We start from the raw sequence: 21,062 nt of genomic DNA, 5'->3' as shown, positions 1-21,062 counted from the left end.
AAAACAAATGAACATTTTAATTATCATAGAGCCAGAAAAAAGTGAGTGGTGGTTGGCTCTTCAAAGGCCCTGATGTGTTTTTCATTCACAAATCACCCGATTTTTCCCAAGCTCAAAAATCAGGATAGCTTGTTTGGTACCATGCCTGCACAAGTATGTTAATTAGGCTCCTGTCATCATAATCTGGCAATACAAACACCAGTTACAAACGCTTTATGTTAGAGGTAAATTAACTAAACCAGTCACAGCAGATGGCTGCCGCTCCCTGAGCCTGGTTTCTTCCTGGTAAAAGTGAAGGAAAATCTGAGGATACCAAGCTATTCAAATTCATAAAATACAGGCGCATAAATATGGCTGCAGTTGCTGTTTAAGTGTCGGTTAAAATGCTCGATCCGAATTGTGCACAGAACTTCCTATTAAGACCGAGCCTTCACCCCTGCTTGCTCACACGTTCTTCCACACTGTAAAAAAAAAAAAAAAAAAAAAAAAAAAAAAAACGTGCTGTTTTTACAGGAAAACCCTGGCAGCTGGGGTTACCAGGGACTTCCTGTAAAAACGCTTTACAGATGCAACTTGTAAATTGATTTACAGTGAATGAATCTCAGATTAAAACTGTTAAATCTACAGGAAAAAGAAGTTAATTTCACACATAGATGTGATATATAAATACACTATTTCCTGTATCTTTTACAAGTAATAAATGCTTTTTGTGGATCCATAAACTGCAAAATTAACAGGGAAATATCGTACAAAGAACTAATTTAAAATGGTAGAACTACGGTGAAACTGTGCATATTAAATGGAGCTGCTCTGTAAATTATACATAAAATCTATGCTGAATATTATGTTTTAATGTAAAATTTTAACCATAACCCAGCAAATTTCTTACTGCTACGCCTACACCCAAACATGCAAAAATACATCTTGAGAAAACACAAGAGAGGAAAATATCACTTTTGGGAAATTTATTTTGCAGCCACATTAGCAAAATGACAGCAAATGGATCCATTTTTCCAACTAACACAATATGCAAGGCAAACAGCAACTACACAATTCAATCAAAATATAGGCTATAAAAGCTGTGGAACATTCCTGCAAAGCAAGAACCATGTTCATGAAACAAGCATTTGTTAGACCCTCCACCAGAAAAAGTTAAATAACCTGTTAAGACTTTAAAACAAAAAACACATATTGTGCCAAAAATGATCATAATCACCGTGCAACGCAACACGCACCCTGCTGTCACCACAACCATGGCCCTGGTCAGAAAACATCAGCAAAACCACGTGGTGAAACAAACCTACACATGTGAAACACCGCAGTAGCAGCATGTTGTTTTTTTCTTTTCTTATGTAAATAAAGAACATTCCTACAAAGAAAGAACATCTTCATGAATTGGCTTCATGCATTCGACCAGTAAAAGGTTCCAGTACACATTGTGGAACAAAATTAACAAAGTAAAACTAACAGTCCACAGAGAGTCAAGATTTAGGCTTAGCGCCACTCGTGGTCGGCGAGATCCTGAATCAAGGTGAGGACTCGAGGGTTCACACTGAGACGACGCTTTGAGTTTTTGTTCTCTACTTTGGTTCCTTTTTCTGGGTTTATGGAGAAGAAACACCTGTAGAATAACAATCATATAAAAGTTTATTAAGCATTTTCATAATTGATCAGTTAAAATACACGTACAAAGTAAGTAAAAATTAAGTATATACATATATATACACACACACACACACACACACACACACACACACACACACACACACACACAGTCATGGCCATGACCACGTTCAAGACAAAGTATAACCAAAATGCTGTGGGGAAGTGAACAATGCATGGTCAAAAGTATTGGCACCCTTCACGAGTGTCTTCTGCAGTGATATGTCACACTTTAGCATTGTTAAAATCCAAAGCAAAGGTTATAGGTAGTCAGACGTCAGTTGACGCTTGGTCTAGCCCTGAGTCTCGGCCAGGCATGGACCCGGATTCAGACTGTTAATGTATTTAAAAAAACCAAAAAAAAAACAAAACAACAACAACAAAAAACAGAAAAAACAACTGAAACTGGCTCCAAAGCCGACCGAGACTCAGAGCCAGACCTGGACTCAAACCACATCAAAGCCAGACTCCAGATCCCAGAGTCTCAGTTATGAGAAATAACAAAGCCATATTTGTTCACCTCTGAAGAAACTCTAAAGTGGAAGCCAGCTCAGATGGATAATGGATGTTGAAATTGTAGTAGCTCTTGAACATGAGGCACAGTGCAGAAATGAAGGAGGATATGTTTGTGCTGACGAGGTTCCGATCAATACTCAGCATGTATCTTCTTGAGGAATAGCAGGACTGTCCTGTGAACAAATTATTTAACAGATTATATCAATAAACACGGCAGTCACATGACATTCTATAAAAAGTGCACTTAAAAAAAAAAAAAAAAGAGAGAGAGCTATGAAACAGACTTACCACACACGATAATAGTGGGTGTCAGAGGCACTTGCTCCAGTTGTACCTCATCTGCCAGACATGTATCTTCAACACAGAGAAGCATGGACTCCTCCTTCTCTTCAAAGTAGCTGAGCAGAAGCAGGACCATCTCTTTCACATCATCTGAGCAGCCACTCTGCGGTCCCCGCATCCTCTGAAGCCTTGCATAAGTCTGAAGGAACACCTTGCTTTTGCTGACAGCAACTGTGGTCAAGTAGTCCAGTAGCCTTTTCCCCTTCAAATCCAAATTACGTGTGAATGTCTCTTTGAGGTCAATCCCAGTAAGTTCCTTGAAGTGGACAGACATGCCAAGTTCATCAAACCAAAACGGCCACTCCTCTCTAAGGCATTTGATACTTTTCCCCTGATTGACATGTTGACGTTGTGTGTAGTAAGTGGACTTCATTAGACTTTTTACCTCTTCTGGATTGGTGTCAGCTTGCTGGAACATCACCTTGAGTTTTTCCATCTTTTGCTGTTGGCTCTCTGGAGTTTCTTCAAGAGGCAGAAATTCTACATTCCATTTAATGCACCCGTATGTATCCTGCATGGCTGCTCTTTCTTCTAAAGGGATCTCGTCTGTGTGGTCTGCGTCAGTCTGATGTTTTCTTTTTCTTATTTTGGGTGTTGAAGTGCGCCTTACATTTTCAATTCTGTTCTGCAACTGTTTGACAAGTGAAAGGTAGCCTGCGCCAACAATATCACCCTCTATTAAATCTTGCAGAGAATTGGGATATTTTGCCACCATTTTTCTTGCAACGTCAATTGAATGTTTTCTACCTACATGTGGGCATTTTTCCATCATCTCAGTCACAACAATCCGGACCATTTGCCTCCTCAGTTTTGGGCGAGGCCTTTTCCCCCTCTCAAGAAAATGCATCACTTCTGCAGGAAGTTTACTCCATGGAATTTCAAAGTTGTCATCCCATTGTGTGTCACATCCTGGGCTGCTGGAGGAGGTCGACGATAGACTTTGGGGTGAAAGTGAGAGCAATGACAGCGACTGGGTTGATGAGGCTTCCACAGATGATAGCGAGCTGTTCTCTGGAGTTTGGTCTTTAAATTACAAAACAAATACAATTATGATTCACACTGTATGTCTGTTCATGACCATCTCTACTTTTGATTTTGAATAGTTGTTTGTTGTTTTTACTTACATTTCTGTTTCCAAGCAGAAATAAGCTTTCTTGCTTGTACAGGTCTCAATGCTGTCATCAAATCTGCCTCCGTTACCAAGCGTAGATCATCACTTGTCTCAACTCCAATGGACTGCAAGTGCTCTTCCAGGATGTTTTTGTTCACAGCTTGAAGTTCTGGTAGGACTTCCGTGATGGCGACATCTAGGAAGGTTCGCTCTGAGTCACTCATACTTGCACTGAAGAAGAAATGCCACCTCCAAACAAAATAGAAAATCACATACAGTTCATACACTTGATGGAGCAGGGTATGGATCAGGTAACACTTATATTAATGTTAAACTATTTACAGTGAGAAGTGAGCTATTAGTTGGACATTATTTTGCCACAATACTATGCTTTAGTGGAATGACTCGGTATTCTTGAAGAATGTATGATACCAAAGGATAGAAATCAGGAAGGTCATTAATGTTGATACACTGTAACCCAAGACTGTCCTTTGTCACAGAATACAGATGGTATTCTGAGAGGAAGATGCCTTTGTGGATATCCATTAGAACATACACAGATGTGTCATTTTGAATCAAGATGAGTAGAAGTTCACCAAACTCCATACACTCGTCATTTCTGTACACAAGAAACTGTCCCTTTTTATATGCAGTGCCCTTGTACTGAATGTCTGTGGTAACTGTGGTATTGCTTTCTGAAAAAGCTAACTCCCTGACCGCATGCTGAATAGTGTCACTGTAGAGGTTGGGATAAAACGCACAGCTCTCCTTGACTTGCAGCAGTTCACGGCATTCTTGCCCTGCTAAAAGATAAGCCTGATACATCTGATGACGTGTTGACAAAGTTTGACAAATATTTTTGAAGCTTTTCAAGTGTCTGGCACATCTTTTGAAGTAACTGTGTTTACATTCAAACCTAAGTGTCCATAACCTCATCAATGGACCAAATTTCAACAACAGTGCTGAATAATGGCGCAAATAGTGGTGCTTGGGTTTTAGTTTAATTCCAGGAAACAACATCTCTCTCATCTCCAAATATTCTTGGATCAAAATGTCAGCGAATGCTATCTGGGACAAGGAAATGCTCTGAGCACAAATTAGATCCACAATGTCTTTCAACTGGAGAGCTAACTGCCATACTTCATCCTCATGGTTTTGTACTTTGTCACCAATCAAAACTGGCAGCAATCTCAAAAGGTTCCAGTTTTGAACGGCTTGCCCTGATAATTTGGATCCGTCAGGTTTGACAGTACATGGCTTTGTAAGTGCTTCGGATCCTTTATATTTAAACTGTTTAATGCGTCTGTTTAAAAGGGAGTATGTGAACCATTTTTTATTTTTTATAATGTTCTTCAGGTACAGTGCTAGATCATATGACACAACTCCTTCAAAGAGGTCATGACCTAGACAAGGTGGGAGACCAGGCTGGGATACGTGAAAAGACTGAAGGGTATTGAAGATGGAGTTTACCTTTATTCCTCTGACGTCTTGGATAGTTTCAGACTGGAGATCAGCAACAGCCGCGTCATATGTCTCTGGAGTGCGTGGAGGACCACAGGCATTCGGATCAGCATAAAACTCACTTCGTGTTACTTCACAGTACCTGCAAAAATATTGAGAGCAGCTGAAGTTTTCTGTAAACCCTCCTATGCAATGAGAACCCAAGTTGTCCCCAGCAATACAGTAAAGACCCCCTTTTACTGTTTCTCCATCTACATCTATTCCATCTGTCTCCAAAGATTTCAGATCTGCCAACAACTCTGAGAAAACTTTGGCTATTCCAAAACGCTTGAAGTCATTCTCAACACACAACAAGACTAAAAACATGTTATCTGTATTTGAACGCAAATGAATGGGTAAATTTGCTAATGACAGATAGACTGCAAGAAGTTTGTGCGTCTTTTTAGCAGAACCCAGGGGATTCACTACCTCAAATGAATCTTGGTACAAAATCAGTTTGAGGCTTTCAGGGTTTTCATTAAAGAACTGGTGACATTTGAAAATTTTGCCATCATATAAATCCTTAAAAATTTCTACATCAGGACCCCCAAACTGTTGTGACTGTGTATTCCTCCATAACTGTGACTCTAAAAAGCTCTTCAGGGTTTCTCCAACTGGTATGTAGTAAGCACATTTTTCTGTCATGTTTTCATCCATTCCCAATGGCACTTTCTTGGGTTCTGTGTATTTAAACATTTTTTTGAATGTTTGATTTCTGGTGTGTGTTGTTCCTAGTTGTCCCTGATGGCAAGCAGAGAACAAATCTGACTCTTTAATGCAGTCACAGATTTTAGTGACTGCTTCATCTGATAGGTTCATTTCATTTTTTAGTAAACAACTTACCTTATTAATTGTGTAGGTTTGACCCAATTCGTGCACATTCTGCATTTCCTCAGCAATACTCTGTATAGTAGAGGCAGGAATTAGCAGCTGTCCTTGCAGTTTAAGGTAAAAGAGACACATGTTTCTGAGATAAGAATGACTATCCTTCTCTGGCATATCACTGGCTGAACTAGCAGATGCCATGGTTTCATGTGTGTTTTCTGAATATTCTGTACTGTCATTTGGGGGCTGAGGACGAGATTCCTTGTACATGTCATCAATACCATCTGGGGAACAAGCTTTATGCTTCCTACACATGTGAGAAGTAAATGATGACTTTTTTGTAAACATATGCTTACAACCACTTACTGGACATGACACAGACCTGCCCTCTGCAATATGATCGTTTAAGTGAGACACTAGCTCTTTCACTGTTTGAAAATGGCGGGCACATAATGAAACCGCACATTTTAAATCTGCAACAAGAGCTTTAGGAGTAGCTTGAAGTGCAGGTGCATTGTGCACACGATAAAAATGCCCCTTGAAAGCAGAGTAGGTGGTGAATGTTTGGCTGCAATTGGCGCCAACACATTTAAAAATACAACAAGGCTCATTCTTATGCACTCTGCAATGTAGTACATAGCCTCTTAATGTGACCAATACCTTTTTACAAAAGACGCAGATTATCATTTTTAGTATTTCAAAAGTTTGCCTGTGCTTTTCAGCTAAACTAGCATGCTAGCGCTAGGTTATGAGCGTTGGTCTAAATATCAACTGGTGCTTTTATCTCGAAAAAACGTCGCCAAGATATTGAACTTACCATGCAGACTTTCTGACGAACAAACACAGATCCTCAAAAAACACTTGAAATCGTATGTTTGTAATTTGTCCTAACAACGTAGTTGCTGAAAGTTCAACGTTTTCTTCTCCCGTCTTCTCTCTCGTGCTGGCTCGTTAGCTATAGTCGTGAACTAGGCGCTCTTCTCCTCCCGCCCTCACGTCATTATCCAATCAGAGACGAGCTTCAGATGCACATTCAAAATTAGGCGCGCTCAGTGCAACGGTGAGTGGCCTGAAGTAGCTTACAGCTCTGTGGAGATGAGGCACCATAGAGATCCTATGGGAGGCACTGTAAGTTTGTTTAGCCTGTAATAATGAGACATTGCTGACCTAACCCAAAAAAGTATTCTAGTCTAAGTATCACATTGCAATTAAAAGAAACATAAAGAATACAAGCATTATGACAGAAGCATTACTTAGTCGTTAAATAATAATTTCTTATTGGGTACCCTACAATAGGCTGCAAATAGCCCGAATGATTTAAGAAAAAAACATGATGTAAACAATTTTAATTGTATAGCCTATAAATGGAGAGGCAACCTCTCAGGTTCACAATAACATCTTCTGTGAAAACATTTTTATTAGTCCTATCCATGACTTTGCATCATTTCATGAATCATGTTAAAAGTAGGCCCAGTACATCCATGCAGTTGTAAAGTGACTTACATATAGGTCATGTGTTTTTAAGAAAAACTGACTAAAACTGTGATTTTTACAGTATTTGCATGTCAAATTAACATGATTGTTTGGTTATGAGTATTACGGTGTTTCACTGTTTTTATTCACAGTATTTGTAGTTTTAACCAATAAATTTGATTATAATCACACATTCATGTTGTAAATATAACAGGAACATTCTGTTTAAAGGTTTACAATAATTCACTGTGATCGAAACAGGAAAGTTGTGTTTTGGGGTTTACTATACATTTCTGTAGGGGTTTTACATGGTTTTTATGTCAATTTCACTGCCCTTTTTTACAGTGCATATCTGAGGGTTCTCTCCTCTATGATCAGTCCTGATGTGCAGGGGTCTGCCAAATCTTCCAAGAATTGCAGTAAATGGTTTCAGCTCGATTATTGTTGGAGGACTGAAGAAACATACTATAGCCATGCACCGTGAACAGCAAACTCACTATTGCAGTTTTTCTGTAGATAGAACACCCTCCACAGTGACTCTCTTACATGCTGTCTTTGAACCACTATGTTTTTAGAACACAGACGTCGCCTCAGCATCACTTCTCTATCATTTGGATTTTCAGTTTTTATCTTGAACACTATCTGATCCAAAGTATTGTCAGTCATTATATTGAATTTTGACACAGATATTATAGTCTTGCAGTAACTCTTAGAAAGTTGGAAAGGATAGACATGTCACAACTGAGAGGTCAGACTAGGTGCAAGGACTTAAAGAGCAGACACAGACTTTTTAAAAGTACACACGTACACGGGTATTTTTGAAAATGGAGATTTTCGGATTATTTTAAAAAAATAATCCCGTCCACACGTAAACGCAGAAATGAAGGAAAACGCTGCTAGGAACATGCCAAAGCAACAGGTGGCGATATATTCCTAACCGTGTAGAAATGTTGGCCAATAGAAGCCTCGGTGGGAAATAGTAAACAAGGATGGGGCATAGAAGCAGAACCCAGTCGTATGTGTGGAAGGACAGTAACTGTGTGTGTATATGTAAGCATTTAAACACTGCAGAGACTACAATTAACAGTAACAGTATTGTAGAAATTCATTTCACTGAAACAATAACGTGGCGCACAGTGTGACGTCAAAAAAGGCGCACACCTTTGACGCTGCGTTTTCTCCGTTTTCGTCGTCCACACATAAATGCAAAAACTGAGTTTTCAAAAATATCCACCCTGGCCGGAGTTTTTAAAAATCTCTGTTTTCAGTGACCGAAAACACCGTTTACGTGTGGACGAAAGGTGCAAATGCATAGAAAAATCTGCGTTTTCAAAAATACCCGGGTACGTGTGGACGTAGCCTGAGGCTCAAGTAGATGTGAAAACAGTGCTTTATTTACAAAGTGAGGCAAGACTTTAAGGTGACAACTATAAACTGTGAACTATGAGACTAAACCAGAAACGAGAAGCGTAATTTGTGAACTAATGTTAAATTCAAAAGTCCATGAAAGTGATCCAATGGGGGAAGAAGGGGCTGTGGCACGGGCAGAGAAGTGCAGAGTCACTAGAATGAGAGTAAACAGGGAGTCTGCTAGGTTCCAATGATTAACGGTAAGTATGATGGGAAATGTTTCTAATGGCTTACACGTTGCAAGTGGAGTACGGTGTGGAAGGGGCGCAGTCCAAAGGTTTGGGTGAAGTTTCAGTCCTGAGTGAACCCAAAATGTACTGTTCCAGAAGCTGTGGCAGGGAGGCAGGCAGGTGGAGTGCAGCGGGGAAGTGAGCGTAACCAGACTGTGTGATTGGAGGAAGACCGGCGTCCAAAATCAAGCTGAGTATTGTTCAAAAAAGCAACGTGATGACCAGCCAGGTTACAAGAAAAGAGAAAACACAATAAGCGAGAATACTGAGGAAATCACAAGTGAGCTTGGCAGCCTAACACTGATTAGCTGTAGATCTGGGCCCTGTTTCAGGAAGCCGGTTTAGTGGAAAAACTGAGTAAGTATACCCTGAGTTAACGAAAACTCTGGTTTTTCGGTTTCACAAAGCGAGTTCAGCTGAAGCCTGAGTGAGTCACTATGACGACACACGCCGTGAAGCTAACCTGCCCCCTAGTAGGTTTACTACAACTAACCCTGACTGTCTCCGCCCCGTTGTCGGAAACCTGACAGTAGGAAGTGTCGGACATGGCGTGCTCCTTCCTTGAAGAGCCAGTAGATCGTGAAGCCCAAATTCTCCGCAGAGCTCTCCGCCGGGAGAGAGTGATCAGAGCGCGTTTGGACATTTGATCATTTCCTGATGATTTTCTGTGCGAACGTTACAGTTTCTCAGCACAATCTATAAGTTATTTGAATAACATCCTCAGGCCTAATATTGCTCATGTGACACATCGCGGACATGCTCTCAGTTCATTACATATTATTTGTATTGCACTTCGGTTTTTTGCAAACGGGAGCTTTCTGTATAATATTGGTGACGCTGAGCACGTTTCCAAGGCTACCGTCTGTCGGGCAGTCAGGAATGTTACAGTTGCACTGAAACGTCTCCTGTACTCGTTTGTGGTGTTCCCCGGTCATAGACCCACAAGATTTATCAAAGAGGGATGCCACAAAATTGCAGGTATCAAGGTGACCAAAACGTAATGTATGATGTGGTGATACTTGGACTACTACTTAAATTTCACATTTATTTTCAGGGTTCCCAGGCGTGATTGGCTGTATAGATGGCACTCACATTCCAATCATTGCTCCTTCAGTAAATGAAGGAGACTATGTGAACAGGAAGTCTTTCCACAGCATCAATGTACAGGTACATAGTTCCCTGTAGCATTTCAAACTAACAGATTATTTCATTATAGTAATGGATGCTAATTTGTGTTCTCTGCACTGTGAAGATCATATGTGATGCTGCCAACATTATCACAAATGTGGAAGCCAAGTGGCCAGGCTCTGTCCATGACTCACAAATATTCCGTGAATGTACACTGAGCACAAAATTTGGACATGGTGAGTTGAGAATACTTTAAAATATATAAAGACCAATTGCTTCAGGGACATGTGAACTGAAGTGTATCCTTCTGTCTTAGGAGAGTTCACTGGCTACTTGCTTGGTGATAGGGGGTATCCATGTTTACCCTATTTGCTTACCCCTTGCTGACCCTGAACCGGGCCCACAGCAGCGATATAATCTGGCTAATTGCAGGACAAGAGCCAGAATTGAAATGACTATCGGAATGCTTAAGGCCCGGTTCCAGTGCCTGCAAGGACTCAGGGTCACCCCAGAAAGGGCATGTGACATTATTGTGGCATGTGTGATTCTTCACAACATTGCCACAATTAGAGGAGAACACTGTCCTTCTGAACCAAACATCAGCAGTGATCCAAACCATGAACATCCTGACTCTCCCACGGACATACAAGATGGAAGCGCAGTCAGAGACACCATATGTCACAATCATTTCCTTTGACCCATCACCTCAACATGTTGAAAGAAGAATAAACAGATTTTTGGATCAACTGGCTTTATTGGTCGCCTGTATTTCCTGTACACAAAGTATTAAAAGATGTAAACCTCATAAAGTGTCTCTGTTGCTTCCTCCTCTGTAACAGCTGTCAATGTTTCTTCATTATTTTCCTGTGGTAAAGAAATAAACAACATTGCTGTTCTACTGTAAACTCATATAATCTGTGGAGTATTACTCACAACTGCATGTCGCTCTGGCTCAACAGGAGGCTGCACCAGATGCAGTACACCACCACCATCAACTGATAGAATATGAGGTTTATACAGGTCACTTATAACTTACAAGGGACCAAATGGCAATTAACAAACATACCAATCACCTTACACTTCATTGTCATATTGCTCTCAAAGACAACCAAGACTGAGGGAAGGCAAAATCAGTAGGAAAATAACTTCACTACAAAATAATCCATTATGGTAAAGAGTTTATCAAATGAATGAGTAGCACTGCAAAGGTGACTGTGAAGACAGGATGTATGCACATCATGTCTTATTTTGAATTTACCCCCTATGTAGGCACTTGTGTCTTGCAGGGTTATTGACTCAGAGGATGTCCCCGCAGAGATGCCTTCGGCCACAGGGCGCCCACTGTTTTGGCTGAGGGCCAACTGCTCAGCCTCTGTGAGTGGTGGTGGTGGAGGACCCCCACCTGTTTTTCGGGCCTCCGCTTTTTTTCTGTTGGCTATAACGGGTCACATTTGAGCATACAGAGTAAGCAAATATGTACTTGTAATGTGCTCAGATAATTTCAATAAGTGCTTACAGAAAGGAAATTAATGTAGCCTCTAACTGCAATTGATTTACATGGGACAAACAGACCAAGCACTATGGCCCATAATACAATTACACCTCACCTGTTTGGACTATATTTTTATATTTCATTTTTACTTGCTGCCAGAAACGTTTGGGGCCTGTTGGGTTGCACCTGCGCTCACATCACATCACAAAATAAAATGTATAAAATAACAAATAAAATAACATATGATAAAATAACGTGTTAAATTGGTGGAAATCCCTAGATCAATGTTTAAATTAACACTCACGCATTGACTCTGTCGGCTATGTTTTGCCATGCATGCTCCCTTTCTTTCGCAGCTGTGGCTGTGTTACTTTTTTCCGCGGAATTTGCATGTTTTCGGCATATGGCTGCCATCAGAATTTCGGCCTCAAGGGCTGTAAGATACATTGACCGCGCCTTCTTTCCCTCCGTCTCCATGGTGACTCGCTGAATCTGTGCTCCGCTTATCAGGGTTTTATGTATCCTCGTGCGCGTGCTTAACTTGGGGTTAAAGCAACTCCGCGTTGTTGAACTACTTGTTATCAGCCTTTCTGAAACCGAATATTCCGAGTTGGACAGTTCGGGGTTACTCAACCGTGGGTGTCGTTTTTCACTCTGAGTTTTCTAAACCGGCTTCCTGAAACAGGGCCCTGGTGGAGAACTTCTGAGTATGCTGGTCTTAAATATGGGTAGCTTGATTGCAGACAGGTGAGATGGCTTAATGGAGACTCTGGCCTGAGGTGGAGCCCCAGCTCTATGGAAAAACACTGCACTCACCCTGACCATGACAAGATGTTGCTTCAGTAAAAGATGTTTTTAGGGAATTAACATTTTGAAACGTTGGAAATTTGATGCCTGGTTTGCTTGGTAACCATCCTAGAACACAGCAAATATTATGCCAATAAGCATAGTTCTGTAACAAAAGATGGGCAATTCAAGGTAATTAAACTGTGACAGATTAGCTAGAGATTTGTATTTTAGGCAGGCACGTGAGTGGGATTAATGTTGTTGGTGCTGATGTGACACTGCTCATGCTAGAGCTGTAAGAAGTTAAAAATGTATACTGAATCAGAATTACTACTTTGACAATTATAAAATGCAAGTTTAAAATGAATCAACTGCAATATTATAGCACGGAAATATAAAATTCTGCCAGCTAATTTACATGAGTAATTAAGCCTACCAAGCACTATGATATTCCAGTGGAGGTAGTAGGTCTATGTAGTTGGTCCAGATGCATTGCTGGACCAACTACCAATTCTTTTGATCTTTGGGCTGAAGGAAGGACAAGACTCTGTGTATAAATGCTCAATCAACAATCTTTTATTCCATACAATTCAACACTTTATGAGCATAAACCATCCGGAGGGGAGATGAGCGCGGGAGGGTGTCCGCCTGATCCCTGAGCGTGCCTCACATTCTTATAGCTTCAGCCCCCCCCCACCTAGTCATGAAACCTAAACATTCACGTTCTTTCTCTCTCTCAGTGAGCCTAAGTTATGACCTTGGCTTCCTGTGCAGTATGTTCTGTTCTTTTCTAATCAGACAAATAAGGTGATGACTCTCTGAAAACAGTATTTCTTATACCTCAGCAGTATCATGCATCATAGAACAATATCATTCATTCACAATAAATCAGCAGTCTAATGTAATACAAATCAGTTTAATAAGTGTAATAGTTATCACCTCTTCTAAGTCAGGAGAATAATGCAAATTAAAACTACATAATGATTTCACAATCTTTAATTAGGGGTCTAACGTGGCATAAGATAATATAATAATCTTACAATTCCCCTTTGATCTCTTTTTAAAGAGATCACTTACACCTTGCAATCCAGTGTTGCAGGGTTCATTTCTTCTTACCCCTAAGGCCCTCTGTCCCCCTTTAACGGGTGGAACATATATGAGATGACCTCTGTGTTTGCACAGTTCAGATGCAAGAAAAACTATGATTACAACAAGAACAACAGTAGTTACAGATGACACTCCCATCACTCTCCAGTTCTCCCACAGCTTTATTTTGGTGCTCCCGTTTTCCCTTTTTTTTTTTTTTGCCTGTCCCGTTTGGGTCTTTTGCCATCAGAATTGTTGTCTAAAGGCAAAGAAAGATGCCCAACGGATTTACTTTACCAAATTGACCATCCCAGCCTTGCCATAATGGTCCATTTGATTCACCTTTTATTGTTTATTTTATTTTCACTTGCTGAATACGGGACAGACTTGACTGGAGGAAAGAAGGGGAGAAAGAAAGAGGGAAAGAGAAACAGCTGAGAAGAGGGACGGGGGAGAAGGGCAAAAAACAAAAACCAACAGAATGGGCAGGGGAAAAAAAATGCATCTATCGATCACCTGGATCACCTGTTGAGAAAGAAAAAAGAAAACAAGCAGAAGAGAACAAGAGTAATAGAATAAACAACATCACAATGATATATGGGAATATGACAGTAAATACTAAATATTAAACATCATTGTAACATGACCGCTACCCCGGGTTGAGCCCCCCAAGAAGGATGCCTCCGGGGAACCCCCCGACGCCCTAAGCCTGTCCCTACCCCCACACCAATCACAACAGTGAAGGCGGGACCAAACTAAGACACCCCCCCCCACTAGGTGATGGAGCTGATCAAAGGAGCCCAGAGCAATTGATCTGATGTGGTGGCAGAGGCTGTATCAAGACTAATGTAATCTAATAGATAATTTCTATATTGGTTAGAATTAAGATTATTTTTATTTTTCCAGTTCATGAGGACTGTTTTCTTGGCAGTGAAAACCATATGGGCGATATTCTTTTCTGAAGTGACATTATCTAAGCTGCCCAACAAACACACTAAGGGGGAAGTTGGAATGTTACATTTCAGACACTTTGATAAGTCTTCACATATCTCGCGCCAAAACTTCTGAACTGGTGGACAGAACCAAAGAGCGTGGATATAATTGTCCTGTGAATTGGTTTGGCAGTGTGAGCAGTTGTTGGTAGACATAAAGCCCATCTTGAACATCCGATGACCTGTATAGTGCACTCTATGTAATATTTTGTATTGAATTAATTGAAGACTGGGATTTCTAATTAAATGAAAGGTTTTTAAGCAAATCTGAGACCAGAAGTTTAGGTCTAAGTTAACTGATAAATCCGCTTCCCATTTTGCAATAGGAAGTGATATTGATTCATCTGTTTTAGAAAGCATTCTGTATATTTTGGATAGTAATTTGGGGGTTTTAAGAGTAAGAAATTGAACCACACTTGGTGGTGTTTGTAGTTCAACTTGACCCGGTTTAAATTTCTTTTTTACTATGGATTTAATTTGTTGATATTCTAAAAATCTTTTCTTGTTGATCCCATATTGTGTAACTAGTCCGTCAAATGAAATAAATTCTGTTCCTTCTAGTATATGTTCTAAATATTTGATTCCTTTACCACTCCAATCTGAAAAGTTTATCATATTATTGTTTTGTAATATGTCAGGGTTGTTCCAGATAGGTGTACGTTTGCATGGGATTAATGAAGACGCCGTCAATTTTAGAAACTCCCACCATGCTGTCAGAGAAGAGCTGATGTTGATGCTTTTAAAGCATTCATGTCGTTGGATGTTTGAGCTGATAAATGGTAGGTCTGAAATCTCTAGATTATTGCAAAGTGCTTGTTCTACATCTAGCCAAGGTTCATCTAAGAGGGTATGTTTTAGCCATCCTGAGATAAACTGAAGCCTGTTGGCTAAGAAGTAGTGCTGAAAGTTAGGTAGTTCTAATCCTCCTCTATCCTTGGTCTTTTGTAGTGTTTTTAAGCTTATACGTGGGGGTTTATTTTTCCAAAGGAATTTGGACATACATGAATCTAGAGATCTGAACCAATCTTGTGGCGGTTTAGTTGGGATCATTGAGAATAAATAATTTATTTTTGGTAAGACCATCATTTTTATAGCGGCAACCCTTCCCATGAGTGATATGGGTAGACATTTCCACCTAGCCAGATCATCTTCTACCTTCTTTAAAAGTGGGATATGGTTTAATTTAGTTAGATCTGCAAGCTTGGGAGAAACATTAATACCTAAATATTTTATATTTCCCGATTGCAGTGGTGTAGAAGAGGAATTATGGAAGGAGCAATTAATCGGTAGGACTGTAGATTTTGACCAGTTAATTGAGTAATCTGATATTCTTGCAAAAGAGTTTATCAATTCAATCACACCAGAGATATTGGTTTGTGAATTTTGGAGAAAGAGTAACACATCATCCGCATAAAGGCTGATTTTATGTTCCACGTTCTTGCATTTTATGCCCTTAATTACTGAATTCTGTCTAATTGCTGCTGCTAGTGGTTCAATAAAAATTGCAAACAGTGAAGGGGAGAGTGGGCATCCCTGCCTGGTGCCCCTCAGGAGACAGAAGCTGGAGGATGTCTGGTCATTTGTTCTGACACAAGCTGTTGGGGAGTTATATAATATTTTTAACCAGTTTATGAAAGAGGATCCAAAACCAAATTTGTGTAAAGTTGCAAATAGAAATTTCCAGTTAACTCTGTCAAATGCTCCCGTTTTCCCAACCTCATCCTGGTGCTACCTTGTACCTTTCAAATGTACTCAGACTAGAACCTCTGTCTAAGGAGCTTTTAACCTTTATTTTATTGCTGCAGCTATCAGTGTCTTCCAGTCGAGTGATTCTCTGCTCCTCTTCTTTCTTCGACCTCAGGGGTTAGACCACCCTTCAGTCGTTGCACAGATCAGGGGATTATTCTGCCCCAATTTTCAAACAACGATCTGTGTATTCTGGGGTCACAGCCGTGTCCCCCTTTTTACCAAGAGCCTCTCGAACCTCATTGGTCTGGTGTTCCTGGATTTCTGCCAACCCCTTCATGGTTATTGCTGTGTTTATGGGATCCATCCTCTTGAGGTGACTAGTCGGAGCTCAAATGCCATGACACTTCACCCCAGTTGCTGTCTTGGCAGTCTCTGTGTCTGTCTCTGCAGCGAAGGATCCTCATATCTCCGTGACCTCATCTGGTGTCTACTTCCTTTCTCTGTAACGCAGAAAACCAAAACACCTCTCTCCCTAGCCTTGATAATCTAATTTTGTTATCCATTGTTCTTCTAGTGATGCAAATTTGGTTTTGAATATCATGTTCAGGACTCTCTGACCCAGAGACTTATTCTAACCATAATCTATGTGTGTAAGCATGTTTGCATCCTCTGCACTCAAAGTCAATATCTACACTATATCAGTCCGGACATCACGCCAAATGAAGCTTATGACCTTCTAAAGACTGAGTGCCAACTCATTATGAGCACATTTGCAATGTGTGTATGAAATTAATGATAACCACTTAGCTTACTAAAAGAAATCAAAAACAAATTAACCATTTTTAATTCTAACATTTGCCACCTTTTTCACAAAAATCATGTGTTTCATTCAGCCTGCCGTCCCACAGTTTCCTCTCCAGTATGATACTCAGCTTCTCATGAACACAGGCATTTTAGCTTCTAAACGCTATTCAGTTTATTTCAATCATTAATGCTTAAACATGAAAATAATGCTATAGGCTTCTCATTGGTTCTCTAAAAATGTCTGGGAACTTTTGGATCATTATAAGCTGAAGTTTTACCATACTTAAATTAGTAAAAACACAACTAAAGTCATAAAAATGTTCATAAAACCATTGTTTGATGTTAAAACTCAACTTCCCCCTTTTTGACACACTTCCCATGTGTCAATTCATCGGAGCTAGAAAATTAAAAGAAAAGGTTAGTGACATCCTATCTCCGAAAACATCAGAAATTCTTCTCTCGAGTATCGTTGCTCCAGTCTTGTCATCCTGTGTTAGGGAATGAAATCAATTTAATTATCATATTAGATCTGGCTCCGCCCAGAGCCTGCGTCCGCAGAACTGCCTAGAAACAAAACCTGTATGTTAATATGAACTTCACATTTGCAACTCCCTTTTTACCCACTGTTTTTCCCTTATTGCCCACAGCAGGGGAATTTATGTCTTGATTCAGCCATGAATCCAGCTCACCTGATTCATCACTGAGCCCAACCGTCACTGGCATCTGATAGTGCGGCACTGCATATTCTTCCCTTAATGTCGCTGTTTTCAATCTGTTAATTAGAGTTCTTAAACATGACGTAGACTGCATCCACAACAAGTCAATACAGCTTTGAATGTGGCCAATTATCAATCTACTACCAATCAATAACAAAATGATAGCTTTTATTTTATGCATGCTTTGGTCAAACACTTACCCAGAGGATCTTCAATCCCAGAAAATTCCTTCTCATTTAATAATGTCTGTCATTCTTCCATGCCCTGGTAACTGGTAGCTGTATCGTTTTGAAATATACATACAACCAGCCAAACCACACCTTGGTCACACCAACCCTGTTCCCATCCGAGGATGTCCAACGCCATCCTAGTCTGGACTGTCAGAGGTGGCTTTAACACCAACTTTTCCGACACTCCTGTTTATTGCATTCCCTGGTCAGATTAGCCAACCTTTGCACACTAGTATAAACATAATCAACATGGTCAACATTATATTGAGTGTTATTTCAAAATATTATAGATTCAAACCCTCCAAATCTAGATGAGCTCCACTCTGTCTCTAAATTTTGGAGAAATTTTATGTTTGGTGTCGAATTTTAAGAATTTGACCATAAGTGAAATTCATGGTGTTATCACCCCCATCAGGGCTTACCTTTCCCACTTTTGGTGATATTCCTCCCTCGAATATTTGCAATTACCCTCCTTAGGCGTGGTGTTATGGTCAAGCGGGTGCTATAGGAAACAAAAAGCTCAGGACAGAACAGTTATCAGTCATGTGCTTCATACAGAAGTTGCATATTTTATGATTTCATATTGATCCTCTGAGTGTAATGATACATTTTAATTTTAATTTATCAAAACTAAACACAATAGGTTTTTCTTTCTTTACTTTGCTCTTGTTCTTTTGCAGTACCACATCCTATCACATGCCCCTGTCGGTTATATTCTACTTTTTTAAATTATTGACTATTTCAAGGGAGAACCTAAATCACGTGGACCAGTGTTTGTTATTCCATATCTCTATTTTGAATGTGACAAGTCTATCCTTCCCCTGTTATTCATAAATATTGTTAAAGTTTGGCTATTTTCCTCTATAAACTTTAATTGACTTTTTACAGTGGCCTGCTATGGTTAGTAGTAACATATTCCAGTCATGAGTGATATCAAAAGTTTTCTCCACTGTAACATTTGACAGTTCCCAACAATATAATGTGAACAGGAGTCCAGGTCGGCCTCGGCTGCTTTCTACCTGCTGATGGCTAGTTTAGCTAACACTGCAAACCGTACACCAGGCTATACAATAAACTCACCAAGTGCTTTGGGGATTGTGGAGACTGCATCCACTAAAATTGCACTACTGCTGAAAGACCACCAAAATGGCTCTTCTGATGTTTTCAGTTAAGTTACCAGAAATGCTCGTAGGAAATAACTGAAGCAACATATGGCGGTTAGAAGTAACCGTTAGGGGACCACAGTCACACATCCTCGCCACTACAGGCACGGTTTTCACAAAGCTTTTATTTCGGTATTTCCTCTGACCAGCAGGATAAATGTGCATATTAGCTAAACATTTAGACGTAGAGCTGGGCGATATAAGATTTTTTCATATCACGATATGTTTTTTTTTTTTCATTTCAGGCGATAACGATATATATAACGATATAAGCCAAATAACTATATTTGTAAGATTTAAATGTGCCGTTGCTCACAAGTAAAATGTGAAATAATCAGCAGCTTGTTTTGATTTAAATATTTATTTCCCATAATAAGTTCAACAGGGTAGATGTACTTAAGGAACATGAGACTTTTTCAGATAAATAAAGGCAAATATTGCAAACTACACAAAAGGCAGCCGCTAAAGCGTTTCAAAATAGAACAAACAAAACAGACTACTAAATTGTCAATTCCACTTAGAAACAAAATATTAATTCTAAAAATAAATCTTAGCTTGTTTTACAGAAGAACAGACAAAATTGACTAACTTTTGTCAATATCAAATTGAGAACTCAAAGGAAATTCTCAATCTCTCCTTGTTGTATAGCTTAGCTTTTCAAACAGTTTTAACAGTTACTTTAGTCTGACAAAAGCCGAATGACGAATTAGCGCTTCCGGTCAGAGATTGAGCATGCACCGCTTTATTGTATTTCCAGACTTGCTTTCGGCACAATTTACAGTGCACGCTACTCTGTTTGACTTGAAATAGCAGAAATACCTTCACACTACGGAACTTCTATGGCTCTTCCGTTCAACAATCTCTCCGGCATTGGAGCCATCATCTGTTTTCTCTTCGGTAACCTTCGGTCACACTCTCGGTTGATTTTTCTCTAGTCGGCACACTCATTTCCTCCATTACCCGGGCGGCACGGCGGCTGGCTGCTTCCCAAAACAAATACACATGTGCGGCTTGGCACTTGTGCTGTATGTAACAAGTCACGTGACGTGCCGCTGCGGCTGTGATTGGTTCGGCTCTGCACTACTTAATTTGGATTGGCTGTTCTTTTTTTTCTTTTTTTTTTAAGAGAACAAGAGCGGTGAGGCCTATCGCAATAGTTTAATTTTTCTATCGAGAAAAAGTTATTTCGCAATACATATCGTTATCGTTCTATCGCCCAGCTCTATTTAGACGTAACATTTAGATTTTAATATAAAAAGTTACAAATATTGTTGTAAATGTTGTAAAAATTGACTCAAAAAAACGTGTTTTTCTCCAATGAATGCATCAGAGGGCAACTTGGGGTTAGTATATTGCCTAAGGATATTTTGCCACCCCATGTAGAACTGAGAAGCAATTTATCCAACATCCAGGAATTTTCCTTTCCTGTTAGGATGCCTGGGTCGTTGACCCAGGGTATTTGAGTTTATTATATTATTTATACTTTTTAGTCTTTGGTTTTTTTGAGTTCTGTCTTATGGTTTATGTCTCTGTCTTCTTTAGTTGCTCTGTCTCCCCTATCACCTGTATCCCCTTGTCTAGTTCGCGTCTCTGTGTATCCTTAGTTCCTATATCCCCGTGTTCAGTCAGTGTTTGTGTCTGCCCTGGTCCCATGTCTCTGTTCCCTCTGTAGTGCCTGCATGTGAGTCTGTGTTATGTGTTTCCTGTTTTACTTTGAAGGTCTCTGTCTTATCTCAGTGTGTTCAGTTTACGCTTCCTTTTGTCTCGTCAGTTCTGATTTGCCCCAGCTGTGTTTCCCTCCTGTTACTCATTCCCTGATTGCTCCTTCTGTGTATTTAAGCCCTGTGTTTCTCTGTGTCCGTGTCGTGATCTACCGTTTATTTTGCTGTGTGTTTTGCCAGTCCACC

General features: G+C 40.0%; 2 protein-coding genes across 3 annotated transcripts; both read right to left on the bottom strand.

Annotated features, from left to right (window-relative positions):
- Window positions 1-1,356: 1,356 nt before the first annotated feature.
- LOC120718622 lies at window positions 1,357-3,855 on the bottom strand. The gene is made up of 4 exons (XM_040007188.1): window positions 3,645-3,855; window positions 2,467-3,543; window positions 2,183-2,351; window positions 1,357-1,621 (listed from the first exon to the last, which is right to left on the bottom strand). The coding sequence occupies exons 1-4, from the start codon at window positions 3,853-3,855 to the stop codon at window positions 1,495-1,497; spliced, it is 1,584 nt and encodes a 527-aa protein (XP_039863122.1). The 3' UTR covers window positions 1,357-1,494.
- Window positions 3,856-3,953: 98 nt separating this feature from the next.
- On the bottom strand, window positions 3,954-7,781 carry LOC120718746. 2 transcript variants are annotated; one of them, XM_040007421.1, is made up of 3 exons: window positions 6,774-7,781; window positions 5,975-6,034; window positions 3,954-5,234 (listed from the first exon to the last, which is right to left on the bottom strand). In XM_040007421.1, exons 2-3 carry the CDS (start codon window positions 6,010-6,012, stop codon window positions 4,001-4,003), a joined length of 1,272 nt encoding a protein of 423 aa, XP_039863355.1. In that variant the 5' UTR covers window positions 6,013-6,034; window positions 6,774-7,781; the 3' UTR covers window positions 3,954-4,000. The 2 variants fall into 2 exon arrangements, with proteins under 2 accessions (XP_039863355.1, XP_039863354.1); XM_040007420.1 differs by lacking the exon at window positions 6,774-7,781 and having other exon boundaries at window positions 5,975-6,682.
- Between the last annotated feature and the right edge of the window lie 13,281 nt (window positions 7,782-21,062).

The sequence above is a fragment of the Simochromis diagramma genome, unplaced genomic scaffold, assembly GCF_900408965.1.
Source record: "Simochromis diagramma unplaced genomic scaffold, fSimDia1.1 OVJJ01000682.1, whole genome shotgun sequence".
In the NCBI taxonomy this organism is placed as follows: domain Eukaryota; kingdom Metazoa; phylum Chordata; class Actinopteri; order Cichliformes; family Cichlidae; genus Simochromis; species Simochromis diagramma.
Note: the sequence above shows the minus strand (reverse complement) of the source record. Positions and strands in the feature narration are given on the sequence as shown.

Bases quoted from the DNA above. Each gene is read 5' to 3' on its own strand.
- LOC120718622 (XM_040007188.1), bottom strand. From the start codon at position 3,855: ATGAGTGACTCAGAGCGAACCTTCCTAGATGTCGCCATCACGGAAGTC. The intron at 2,352-2,466 runs GTAAGTCTGTTT...ATTTGTTCACAG, and splicing joins ACCCACTATTATCGTGTGTG to GACAGTCCTGCTATTCCTCA. The intron at 1,622-2,182 runs GTGAACAAATAT...GTTATTCTACAG, and splicing joins ACTTTAGAGTTTCTTCAGAG to GTGTTTCTTCTCCATAAACC.
- LOC120718746 (XM_040007421.1), bottom strand. From the start codon at position 6,012: ATGTGCACGAATTGGGTCAAACCTACACAATTAATAAG. The intron at 5,235-5,974 runs GTAAGTTGTTTA...ATATTTTTGCAG, and splicing joins AAACCTACACAATTAATAAG to GTACTGTGAAGTAACACGAA.